The 13,599-nt window shown below is 33.4% G+C and overlaps 1 protein-coding gene across 13 annotated transcripts in view; it reads left to right on the top strand.

Annotated features, from left to right (window-relative positions):
- MYCBP2 (MYC binding protein 2) overlaps positions 1-13,599 on the top strand; it is a 257,559-nt gene that overhangs the window by 176,439 nt on the left and 67,521 nt on the right. For 8 of the 13 annotated variants that reach the window (XM_034665322.1, XM_034665323.1, XM_034665325.1 and 5 more), the window contains 4 exons: positions 223-363; positions 9,040-9,114; positions 11,715-11,939; positions 12,812-12,944. In XM_034665322.1, the coding sequence (XP_034521213.1) occupies positions 223-363; positions 9,040-9,114; positions 11,715-11,939; positions 12,812-12,944 (574 nt within the window). The remainder of the gene's footprint in view (positions 1-222; positions 364-9,039; positions 9,115-11,714; positions 11,940-12,811; positions 12,945-13,599) is intronic. The other 5 variants (XM_034665326.1, XM_034665321.1, XM_034665319.1 and 2 more) reach the window with 4 other exon arrangements.

The raw sequence follows: 13,599 nt of genomic DNA, 5'->3' as shown, positions 1-13,599 counted from the left end.
AAGTGACATTGTTTTTACTGTTTTACCATGTGAATTACTACATTGCTTGTCATTCTTTGCTGCTTTTTCCTTAAACTTTCTTTTTTTACTTACCACCTGCAAAAACTAGATGCTTAATCTTCATGTCCACCATTCTTTGCCTGCTCTGTAGCCTTTTAGCCCTTGTTAGCCTCATAGGACTCACAGGTGAGCATGGCTTGTTTTCATTGCTTATTTCCGTAGATCCACAATGATGATGGTGTATGGCTGAGATTGAATGATGAGACAATAAAGAAGTATGTTCCTAACATGAATGGTTACACTGAAGCCTGGTGCCTGTCCTTTAATCAACATCTTGGCAAGAGTCTTCTGGTCCCAGTTGACGTAAGTAAAAGGTGGTTTTAAAAAGCATAATAGGTACACTCTATCCTCATTACAGGGCTTTCTTTAATTAAGGCTTTTCAGTTCTGAGGTAAACCACAACTAAATAACTTTTACTTTATAAGTGCTTGAATTCTTAGGAGCTTCTGTGTAATGAAGGTGGAGTTTGGCAGGGCTTAGGACTTTAGTACCTATTATGATCCATCACAGGCAGGAGGTAGTAAAATGAAACTAGGCCTATGGAATTCCTTTCAAAGAGGTAGAGAATGAGAGTATTTTTTTTTGGTTTTTTTTTTTCCTTCTTATTCACACTACTGTTTGGAATGAATTCCAAACTAAAAATTGTGAATTCCGTATTATTATACATTCAAAAGCATGTATAATGTATTTCTTTTGTATGTTGGCATTTTGTGATTAGTTCTCTGTGCTTTGCCTAAGTTTGACTCTTTCTTGGCTTACAATACTACTATGTTATAATACTATTGTGTAAAAATAAGAAGGATTTTTTAGTCTCCTTAGTGGTGGATAGTGTTCTAGTTGAAGCTAAATCCTAGTGTCAGAGAACTGATCGAACCTCTTTGACAAATGCAGTAGAGTACTTAGAGCCGGTGTCCGTAAATTGCTGTAAATTTAATAGTAACCCATAGCTCTGTTTATAATTTAAACAGAAATATATGATTTTTCTTCCTTTTCATCACCATCAAATGTATGTACTCCTTATGACATTGTTCATTAATAGCACTGGAAAAATCTTATTTAAAAAAAACCTTAGTATTTTAAACAGTTGAATTTCTTAAAAATCACGGTATAAAGTTAGCTTATTATATCAAACCATTCAATGTATTTTTTGTTTTCCTCTTTGATAGTCCAGAATGTGTGCGCCAAAGGGGCATTTTTAAATGATGATTCTTTGGGGAAAGAAATAATTGAACTTCTATTCGGGAAGAGAAATAATTGAACTTCTATTCATATTTATTGATCTCATTCTTCTTTATATTCTTTTATATGTTTTATAATAATACAGTAGGAAGAGATATATCTCTATTTCTTACTAACAGGTGTGTGATAAAGTTTGAAGAGTGTTGGCGTACTATTTTACTGAGGTTAAACTAAACAATGTTAACTGTATAATTAAAATATAAAGTTTTGAATAAATAAACCAGGTCTTCCTTAATTTCCCTCACATTTGTGTCTGCATTTAAAAATGAAAAGGAGGGACGCCTGGGTGTCTCAGTCGGTTAAGTGGCTGCCTTTGGCTCAGGTCATGGTCCCAGGGTCCTGGGATCGAGTGCTGCATTGGGCTCCCTGCTCAGCAGGGAGTCTGCTTCTCTCTCTGCCTCTCCCCCTGCTTGTGCTCTCTCTCTCTCTCTCTCTCTCTCTCTCCCTGATAAATAAATAAATAAAATCTTTAAAAAAATAAATAAAAATGAAAAGGATTTTGACCCTCTGGAAAAAGGGACTAGTCTGGTTAATAAATAATAATTCTTTATCTTTATCATTTGTATCTAAAAAGTTAGCCTTAAATGGTTTGAAACCATTTTCCATTATCTCTGATAAGGCATTATATTAAGTTATATTATCTTTATCATCTCCCCCACTCCAAAATTTTCTTCTTAATTCCTTTGTTTGCTCATTTGAGGAGATGCTTTTGGAAGAGGAAGATATTCACACAGATAAAATGAGAATAAGCAAAGGTAGAAAGGAAGAGCAAGAAGTGCTGTGTGTTGAAGTTTTAAATCCTATGGTTTCATTTTGGAACAGTGATGTTCCATTATTTGATGTTCTTAAACCCCATTCAAGAGACAGTTTGTAGTAGACAGTCTTTTCAAGATCAGAGAGAGAAGGGCAGTAACGAAGGTAAGAAAGAAAGATAAATGGGTGAGCCATACAAATACTTCTTGATGAGTTTTTGCTGGAATGTCAAAGAGGCTGTCACTGATTTATTTGAAAAAGTCTAGAGACAGAATATTGAAGATAATGAAGTGACTTGTATTTTCTAGCCTTTCTTTATGTTGAAGAATGACATGAGTTCTGTTTTAACGTAGATAACTCAGAATGCCTGGTATTATTGATAAGGCTGAGGTTTTCCCCTTCCTTTATTTTAGTAGTGACTTGAGATCCTTATAAATTAAAAGAAAGATGCCAGTAAAAAGGGGGAAATACAAATATAGATAAGAAATTTGAAGACTGAAAAAGGAGGAGAAAATGGAGTTCAGGGCACATTTGGAGAATTGTTTTGTGAGGGAGGGGAGGGGGATATGTATGGCAGTAGGTAAGTTTTTTGGGGTAGAGGGAGAAAGGGAAGAGGTTGAAGGAGACCATGATTTTTATAAGACAGAACAGAGGAAAGACAACAGTTGAGATTGAAACAAGTGAGTTAAGTTAGCGAATTTAGAAAGGCACTAAAGGTTTGGAATAATGTTTGAGAGAAGCAGAAGAGGAATCCGAAGAAAAACTTCTAGTTTCTGGATTAGTGGGCCACTAAGGACCCAGTGAGACCAATGAATGGATCCATTCTGGATGCCCTTCCTCACCCATAGTCCTAAATGTCTAGAATCTAGAATCAAAGGTGCCAAGAGAGTCGATGATGGCGTTAGCTGGAATTTGGGCCTGCTATGACAGAAAAATAGGGACAAAATTTCAGATGCTGATGAAAGAGAACTTGAGATCACCAACTATGGAATTCAGCCTGAGTTAGGGATGTGAAAGAAGTGGAGGATCCAAGGGACTTGGAGGCATAATCCAATCCTAGAACGATATATAGAAGTGCACTGTAGTTGAAGAGGTAGAAGGATAGACGGTTTGTGTGATAAAGTAGGATGCTTGAATTTGATACCAAGTTAGAGCATTGACTGAATGATACAACCTGTTACTGTGGCCCTGAGCAGGTGGCTGAAGTATAATGGAAGTGACAGTCATTCTAACTGCCTCAGTCTAAGAACTAAAAGGCTCAGCAGTTGGGTGATCATCTACATCAGTACAAAGACACACAGATGATGCGGCACTGTGACCCACAGGGTTAAAGATATTTACCATTGAAGGAAGGGTCCCTGTGGATACAATATAAATATCATGGGACCGATGCAATAGTTTGATGCTGGATCAGGGGAAGCATAGAGCCGTTTTAGTATAAAAATATGAGAACAGGTAGATGACAGAGGGGTTTATATTTTATGTGGTGACCAAAGATGACAGAGAGGATAAACTAACTGGACTGTGGCTCCAAACAGATCTGGTATAAAGTAGTTCCAGTGCAGGTATTAGATGAGGACTCACACAGTCAGCCTGGTGTAGGCAAGAACAGGCTGGTTTTTCAAGGTTTTGTCTGCAGGGACGGGTGCAGGCCCCTTACACAGTCAGTGTTTTTAATGAGTATGTTACTCCGTAGGGCTAAACATGATAGGGGATAGAGGGAGTAATGATTCCATTTCATCCTCTCGGGGAACTAATACAGCTAAATAAATGTATCTTTCTACTTCTTCATTTGTATCTCTTACTATATTTATTGCTAGGAAAACACATTCACTTTCCACTTACTCTCCCTTTCTACTTCAGTCCATTTATAAATAAATCAAGTAGAATTATGGCTAATAATTGTAAAACACTACTCAAAAAGAGAGAGGGAGAGCGCCGGGAGATTAAAAGTAATATAAAAATAACCAAGAACAGATGCCACTAACTTAAAAAGATGCAAAAATACCAAAAAGTTGCCTTTAGCATTTTTTACATCTACCTCTTCAACTTTTCTAGTTAAAACAATTTTGCATTCACATCCATGTGTACTTTTTTGGGATCCTGACCCAAATGTTGCGGAGAGTGGGAATGGGGAATAGAAATTTGAACACTGACTAAACATTTCATGAACTATTTTTAAAAATCACTGTAAGTAATCCTATTTAGAATAGGCTTTAAAGTGATTTTTGTTACACTGTCTTGTGTATTTAACCATAGAGTAGAACTCTTGTTGTCATTGCAAATAGGTACTGTAGCTAACTTTTGGCCTGCCTAACAATACTTCATTACTTTGCCAAGAATTGATGGCATCCTCGTTTAGTGCAAATGTGACTCGCACTGTATTTACCCCTTTAGTAATGCTCTAGTTCAGAGAGTAAACAGCATAGGCTTTCCTACTATATATAACTGTATTTTTAAAAATATATTTTAATTAGTGGTAAGAACGGGGATAAATACGAAGAATACAGACCCTTTTTTGTGAGGTGCTTATGTGCTATTCGTACATTGTACCCTTAAAAAAAAACAACTTTGTGCCCTTTTTAGAACACACTGTTCAATTTTGCATCTTAGAGTCTTTGTTCATGTTGTTTCATTTGTCTAAAATGATTTCACTTCCTTTTTTTTCTGCCTTTTTTACTGTTTTCCTAGTTGACCAAGCTCAAAAATTTCTGTTGACATCTTTTCTTCTCTGTACTTCCCAGTAATGCTGTTGTTAGTAATTTATTAGTTATTCATTCAAGGACTATTGAGTCCTTATTAATGTACCAAACACCAAGATAGGAAGTAGGCGTTGAATAGAGAGGAAAGGGGAGGTATACAAAATAAATAAGATGGAGTGCAGTTCTTCCTCTTGGGGTGCTCACTATATAATTTGACAGACATACCATTCTCAAATAATTAGATTGCATTGTGATAAGTCACAGAATGACTTCACTTAGAAAGTGATACTTGAGAAGAAAAGTCTTGAAGAAAGGTTGCCAAGAAAAAGTGAAGGAATTTCTAGACAGAGTCAAGTGTCCAGAGTTATAGAGGCCTTCTATGTTTGGGCTGAAAACTAGTTAATATGGGTGAAGTAAAGGATTGGGGGTAGAAAGCATAGAAGTACTGAGGAAATTACGTTTCCCTCTCTTTTCTCAGCACTTTGTCTGTAAAAGTAGAAAACCCTTACTTCTTACCCACAATGTTTAGTTTGTTTTCTTGCCTTCAACCCATTTGTACTTGTATACCTCTTATTTCTGTTGTTAAGCTTCTTAAGGGTAAGGACTCATTAAGAATCCCTTCTTATTCATACACATCTCTTCCAAGTGTTAAATGTAACATTTTGCTCGTGGTAGGCTTTCAACATTTGTTGAATACTGAATTTTAAATCTTGGCATTTGATATGATCATGCTGCTCAGAATAATTCCTGTCACGTATATGCTTCTTCTCATTTGATATTCTCTCATTTAATTTCATTGTGACCTGTGATGTTATGTATTTTATCATTCTTATTTTTCTAGTGTCAACAGATAGCTACTCTCCCAGAATCACAAATAGAAAGTAGTACAGAGATAAGGATACATATAGTTACAAAAGGATAAAGTAAATATATAGCTATAAAAATTATATTACTTTGGGTAGAACTCTCAAATAAACATGAATATTCATAACTTAATGATTGAATATTGTGATACATGTTGAAGGTGGCATAGGTCATGGTCCCATCATGAAATGATTAGCTCTCTGGACTCTGAAGTTGATGTAGGTCAGTTTGAGAAGGCATACGGCATAAAATGTTGATCTTAAATTAAAATCCTAAAGATTTGGAAACTACAAAATGTAAGCAGGCTAGTACGATGTTTCATACTTTGAGGAAAATATAAGTAGAAAAAGAGAAAGAATCAATTATGTACCTNTTTGTACCCGACAAAGGAGATTTTTTTTTTTTTTTTTTTTTTGGGAAAACAAGTTTACTTCTAGGATAGGGCTAGGAGATATCAGTGATTTGAAACTTGTAGGCCCAATTCTTTGGATACTTTGCCAAAAATGAGGTCTTTCAACTTTGTGAAGGTTGAGTGGTAGAGTTTATATCCAGGAGAGTAAATGCTCATTGGAAGTGTTCTAAGATATCTTTATAGTGCCTATTTTATCTGAATTCTTGCATAAGCAACTTGTGTCTCCAAACATCTCCATGCATTTATACAAACCTACGTAGGCTGATTCGTGTTCACATGTAGAAAGTAGGTTGATTTTTCCAAATTTAGGGCCCCAAAGAATGGAGGAGAGATGAAGGGAAAATATCTTTTGGTAATGTCTCTAACAGCATTACCCAGGGCAGTTGGTAAAATTAGCAAATATTTTCCACATTTTATGTCCAGTTTCATTCTTACGGGTTACCTGTTGATGCCTGATAGCCACAGCTTTAACAATACGCTGAATTGCTTGGTTTTGTTATGTTAATAATTTGTGTATGTATATACATAATGTGTTTTTTAAATCTTACTAAATATTAATACACCATTAAGAGAATAAAATTAAGGCCATTAAAATAATACTAATTGTTATACATATGCTGTTTTTAATTTTCCTGAGACATTTTATCTTTTTCTCTTTAAAAATGGCAGTTCTTAACTCTGCTCATCTAGCAGCACAATGAAAGAATTATTATCATCTTTTTGCATGAACATTTGGCATGTTTGGTCATGTATTTTCACAGTGAAAATTATTCACTTACTTGATCTTCTGTGCCTTGAACGATTATCAGCTTAGAGTTGCAGTTTGGTGCTCTTTAATTTAGCTAGGGTTTCAGTATGCTTTAATTTTTAATTTTCTTAAGTGAATGTCTCTGTCTTTAAAATAGTCTTTGAGAATAAAAGGATTTAGATTATTATAGATGTGTGTGTGTGTGTATGTATACACACACACACACACATATATATACATAGTGGTACTCCTATTAATCTATGAAAGCTAATTTATGTATTTTAATAGTAAGAAATTGAGACTGGAGAAATTAATATTTTCATGCATATTCATATCTGTGGACTAAACTTTCCTAAATTTTCTAAAGAAAACCATGCAAGTATATTTTATTTTTAAACTATAGCTTTCTGTCTGCTGTATTTTTGATATTTGTTAAACACAGTTTTATTTGGACAGCATATTCTGAAAATAATAATAGTAAACCAGTGTGGTTAAGAATTTTCCACAAATTCAGAACAAAAGCAAACAAGTGTCAGATTTGAATCCACATATGATTAACATGTACAAAATTGATTTGATTGGCAATTTATTACAATGGTTAGCAGTCATGTCACTTTAAAATATCATTGTACACGTTAACTCATGTTCTCAGACTCAGACAACACTTGTTTGCACATGAAATAAAGTTACAAGCTTTAAATACTGTTAACACATTGCTTCTTTATCACTAACTTCTTCTGCCTTGCTTTTCACACTGCTTTTTACATTGCTTTTAATACTAGAGAAATTTATGCTAAAAAAGTAGAAAATGCTAAAAAAAAAAATCTTGATACTGTTTTATGTCAAAAGGTCTGCTATTTTCTGTGAAGGTGAAAAACCATTTGAGCACATAACCCAAAAATTCTTATATACATCGATGAACCAGTAAGGACATCTTTTTCCCAAAAAAATAATATTTTAAAATGCTTTGCATCATGTTTCTACTTCACCTAAAGAGAAAGGACCCTATTTGCTATACATTTTTAAATGTGGAGGGGGGTTTGATTTTTGGTTTTTGGTTTTGTTTTACATTTATCTGTTATTACTAGAAACTCCTTTTTCTGGCTTTTACATGTCTGTATTTCTGAATTAACATACATATGTATGTATGTGGGTGTGTATCCACATCTGTCCATACATATATACATGAGGAAAATACAGAACTAGAGAATATTAAATAAATTGTCATTATCTACAATGGCTTATAATTAGTTGGGAATTATGTTTCTTTTGTGTTGGAAGTTTTAGATGATGACAGCTTTTATTAACATTTTGAGTGTCCTCTTCTTTTTTTTTTCCCCCAAATAACCATTTATCAGAGTATTTACATAAGCAATAAAATTGTGTAATTGCTACTCACTGGGAAGGTGTTAATTTCAGATCACACAACTATATTCAGTAGCATGATATTTTTATGTAAAATGTATACCATTTACATTTTCATTAAGACATTTTGTGAAGATGTTGATTTTTCTAGGACCATGCTGCTGCAAGTTGGTTGTTTAACAAAATATTTTTAGATTCTAACATAGATATGAAAATGCTCTGTGCATTTCCTAAACTTTGAAGATGGAGAAAACTAGGCCTGTCTTTTGAGAAAAGATTCAGATTATATGTTTTTCTGTACGCTTTTCTTACATTTTGGCTAATAGCTTTCAGTAACATTTCCAAATGATTTTTTCTCATTTAGAGAAGGAAGGGAAATTGAAAAATGACTTAGATTTTTTTTTAACTTTTTTCTTTTTTTTCTTTTTGTACTCTAAAAAGTGAAAATGTCCACAGATACTACATGCCATTATTATTCATAATAATAATTGCACTGTCTATACAATCTATATTGTTTACATTTTCTTTATAAAACAGCAGACTGTTTTCTGTCATAAAAAAATATGGCTTGTACTGAAACAGATATGTCGTCTATTAGAAGAGTTTAAGGTTTCCTACTTGCATTGTCTTAAGCTTTAAATCAATGTCTGGCTCTTAATTTTAGTAAATGGCATGACACACTATATCCATGGAGAGCTTTTGACAAAAACTTATTTATCAGTCTTTCATTGCTGTGTGGTTTACTCAGGTGGCTTCAGTTTCCCTTTAGTAAAATAATATCACAGTGCTGGTGTTACAGTACAGAACAATGTTGTTACTGTGAACGCGTCTTCTGCAGATAATATCCTGTTCCCTTTCTTTGTTGATATTTTTCTTTCTTAAACTTTGTCGCTCAGAGTATCTTTAATGCTAGCCAAGGAGTCAGGGATTTGGACGTATTTTCATGGACTTCCAAAGCTTTTTTTCCCCAGGTGAGTTAACTGTAAGGAACAGTCATACGTTATTCAGGTATTTCAGCATGTATAATAAATTTTACCTTCTACCTTTTGAAGCCTTTGCTTACGGTTCATAAAAGAATTTTGCCAAACAAGTGCTACAGTTGAGCTTCCCTGGTAATCCTTTTCCCTCTACTTTTGCCAAAAAATGTATTATTAGTTTAAGTTAAACTTTTATGTGACTTCAAATTTGCTGTATGTAATTTATGACTAGCTTCTCCCCAAATGACATACACATCTGGCTTTCTCAAAGAGCTTGCTTATTTCAGTGGGAAAGTCCCGACTCTGTGGCTCTTCTCTTCTCCCCTAGCCTTTCACAGTGCCCCTTTGGATGTTCATCTGAGAATGGGGTTTGGGAATGCAAGGAGAAAAAAATAACACTGCACTTCATCAGTTTCACACACTGCTCCCCAGGTCTTACATTTCTGTACATGCTAGGGTTGCTTGAGAATGACAGCTACAGTTCTACGACCTTTTTTTGTCTGTCAGTTCTTCTTATACTGCTTAGTATTTAAGAAAAAAATGGCTAGACTTTGTTTTACATTTATTAATTTGTATAGTTTCTTTGTTTAATAAAAAATATTTTAATAGAAGTTCTCATATATTGCCTTTCACTGAATAACTTGCAATTGTTATTAGTTTTTGCCAAGACTTACCTCTTAATGTTACACTAAATGATCAAAAGTTGAAATGTTGTTATAACTTAGTTAAAAGCTGTAGATATATCATTGAATACCAGTGAAATTGATTTTTCACTAAATCTATTCATATTTGCTTGTTGTTTTTGAAATCATACCATGTTTTTTTTAAAAAATGAGTTGTAAATGGACTAACGTGCCTCTTCCAACTATGAAATAGCATGATGTATTTACTAAAATTAATTATTCACTAGACATTTTGAAATGTTTACTAAAAACTTTGTTAGTGAGTAGCACAGTTTAAAGTTTAGACCCTTACTCTCCATTTTTATTTTGAGCACTCTCTTTAGTGTATTCATATGTAAGTTTTTACAAATACATATGCATGGGTAAGTACAATGCATATTTTAAGTTTATTTAGTTTATAAATCTAATCTAAATTTTTCAGGTATTTAAAATTCTCATTTCCATTAAATTGCCAATGTGTAACTAAAGAATGTTGGATAAATACAGCATGACAATTATATTAAATGCAAATAATGTAAAAATTGGTAATTATTTGTATATGTAAAAATTGGTGATTATTTACCACCATAATGAAATGTATAGAATATTATGTGAAGGTTAATAGTGGGTTTAAAATTTTCCCTGACTATATATTGAATTAAAGTCACAGGTACACAGAATTCTTGAATCCACATTTTTTTAACCTCAAAATTTTATTTTTAATTTTTTACGATAGAAAGACCCTTTAGTATGAGACTACTTATAGCGATAGGGAGATAGAACTAATCAGTATTATTTTATCTTGCATAAACGTTAGTGGGTTTTTTCATTTTTATTCCATTTATATGACATTATTAAATATTAATTTAATTTTAACCTAATGTTCGAGTAAGTGCCCCAGTATGGCCATCTTTTGTTGTATTTAAACATAAAGCAATTTGTAGAGTCTCTAGTACTGTATTTAAAAAATACTCAGTTTAAATCTGTCTGAAGGGAGTAGTAATGACAATATAAGTACCCCCAGGATGGAGCTTTCCTTTACATGTAGTTGGGAAGAAGAGCAAACATGAGGAGGTTATTCTTTCTCTTCATTGCTTTCACGTAGGAAACAAGTTCGTTCAGATTCAACAGAAAATTTAGGGCATATCCTTTTCTTTCATTTTAGAAGTAACCGTTTTACGTCCAAATGCATTATATTTCTGTAAAAGTGCATCTTTGATATTAATCTCTGTACTGAAAGTATAATCATCTTTTTCTGTTAAGAGCATTAATATATCACTGTTTAGTAATGGCCTAGCAAATCTAGCAAGACATTTTTATTTGTATTAAGAAAGTATGAGTTGTTAAAATCTTGTAAGCACTCTTATTTCATTCATAACTAGTAAATATTAAGATGCAGTTATATTTTATGCACATTTTTTTCATCATTGCTATCACTGTTTATAGATAAGTCTCCAGAGTCTTCACACCTGTTTTTTCTATAAATAATTATTACAAAGTAGAAGGAAATGAAGATTTAGACTTTTTAACCCATACCAACATACAGCAATGCAGTAATAATGATTCAAAATTATTCAGTTGTGGTTCACAGAGTATATTTTTGTTGTTTTTCCTACTGTTTAATATTTCATTAAAAGATAAAAATAAAAGCAAGTACTACCATATTTCTTAAACTGTAGTGGGCAAAAAACAGGTTCATTTGCTCTCCTGCTAACTTTTCTTTTCTTTGCCTCTATTTTAAGTATTATTCAGCATTGAAAAACTGAAAGATTCTTTAGTAGTGGTATTAATGTATATATTTCAGTTATCTTTGGATATGTATTCTCTTGTTTGATAGTAGTATAGACTTGCTGTAAAAGCTATTAATAAGAGGATGGCAAAAGTGATAATAGATTGTATTTTGTTTATTTTTTTTCCTATTCAAATTTTCAGGAACCTAAAACTAATACTGATGACTTTTTCAAAGATATAAACTCCTGCTGCCCACAGGAAGCCACAATGCAAGAACAAGAGATGCCGTTCTTGCGAGGAGGGCCAGGCATGTACAAGGTAGTGAAGACGGGACCTTCCGGTCACAACATCAGAAGCTGCCCTAACCTTAGAGGTATCCCAATTGGAATGTTAGTTCTGGGAAACAAAGTCAAAGCAGTGGGAGAGGTATGGATTCTTGTAGCTTCATGACTTCTAAAATATTCCTTTTTAATATAATACAACCAGAGCATCTCTTTCTTCCAAAGGTTGCCATTTCCATCCCAGGATTTGAAATGTTAACGTTCTTTATCTTTACTTGTATTACAAATACTACTAACATAATTTTTCTGTGTTTCTTTTTTAAGTGATTTTTTCTCATAATTATCCTTGTGAAAACAATATTTATATTAACAAAATGACTTGTATTGTATATATGAATGTTTGGTATGTGCATGTATCTTTTCATTATTACAAATGTACTATAACGTCATGGATTAACAGCACTTGAAAATATTTGCTATGAATTGGTTTGGAGATGTAATACATACGAAGAGTTTCATTTCTTTGTTCCCATTTATGTGTCTTACTGAAGTCCTGAGCAAATAAAATTACTTTTTAGTCAATTATGGCATTTGCCTCAGCTGATGAGCTTGAAGATGTAGTGTGTCATGCTATTTCTCAATGTCAGGGTCATTTTCAGGTTGTATTATAGACATGACCAATCTAAATAATAGTGTGCCATGTTAGGACATTTTAGGTGCCAAAAAGAAAAAGAGAGAGAGCACCACCTGTTTTGGGGTAATGTTTAAAGTTACTTAGGGATTATCCTGTGCCTAAAAAGTACTATTTTTACCAAAGTCATAAACAAGCAGTATTTTACAGAACTTTTTATTATTTCTGTCTTACCTCAGGCTGTGGTCTTAATTTCAGAAACTAATTTCATGGTAAAAACTTTTGGAATGATTAGCCTATTCAAACACTTAAACTTGTTGCTGGTTTTCAGCCTGAATGCCCTCAAAGAATCAAGCCAATCAATCGTGCTTTTTGTTATGTACTAGGTAACCAATTCTGAAGGTGCGTGGGTGCAGCTGGATAAGAACAGCATGGTAGAGTTCTGTGAGAGTGATGAAGGAGAGGCATGGTCCTTAGCTAGAGACAGAGGCGGAAACCAGTACCTTCGACATGAAGATGGCAAGTTGGCTTAAATTTGTGATTTATTCTGATTAACCTTTGAAATGCAGAAGTAAACGGCTTTTTTGTGTGTTTATTTTTTGGGTAAAAAGCAAAACTAACGGTTAAAATCTTAACAGTTGTTAGCATTTGTTTGTAAAATAATGGATACAAAATGAATGCACATGTAAGAAGAGAATTAAAAGAAAATATGAAACATAGGAATCCATCTTTGAAAACCATGCTTTTTATTTCACTGATGTGGATTCCTATGACTCATTAATCTGTGCCAGTCCAAGGCTGAATGTTTTACCCTTTCTGCCACCATCAATCATAGTACTTCTCCCAGGCAATTTCATTTGATTGAATTTTGTGTCAGAATAGGAGCATTGGATGAATGCATAGCATCTTTTGGAGTGGTCCTATTTTGTTGTTAGAGTTTCAGCTTTCAACTTTATCTTTTTCAATAACGATCTAATTTAATAAAAGACTTTCCTTATTGCCCCCATCTCTTCATTTTTCTGGGGGCAAAAACATGGTTTTTCCAAGTTCAGACCATGTCATCACTTGGGTGAAGCTTTAACCGATCCTGACCGACTCAAGAATTCTGTATTCTCAAAGAACTATATTCACCACTAGACAAAACTGATATTATATTGAAGTTAATTTTTATATT

This window comes from Ailuropoda melanoleuca, chromosome 7 (assembly GCF_002007445.2).
Source record: "Ailuropoda melanoleuca isolate Jingjing chromosome 7, ASM200744v2, whole genome shotgun sequence".
Taxonomy (NCBI): Eukaryota; Metazoa; Chordata; class Mammalia; order Carnivora; family Ursidae; genus Ailuropoda; species Ailuropoda melanoleuca.
Note: the sequence above shows the minus strand (reverse complement) of the source record. Positions and strands in the feature narration are given on the sequence as shown.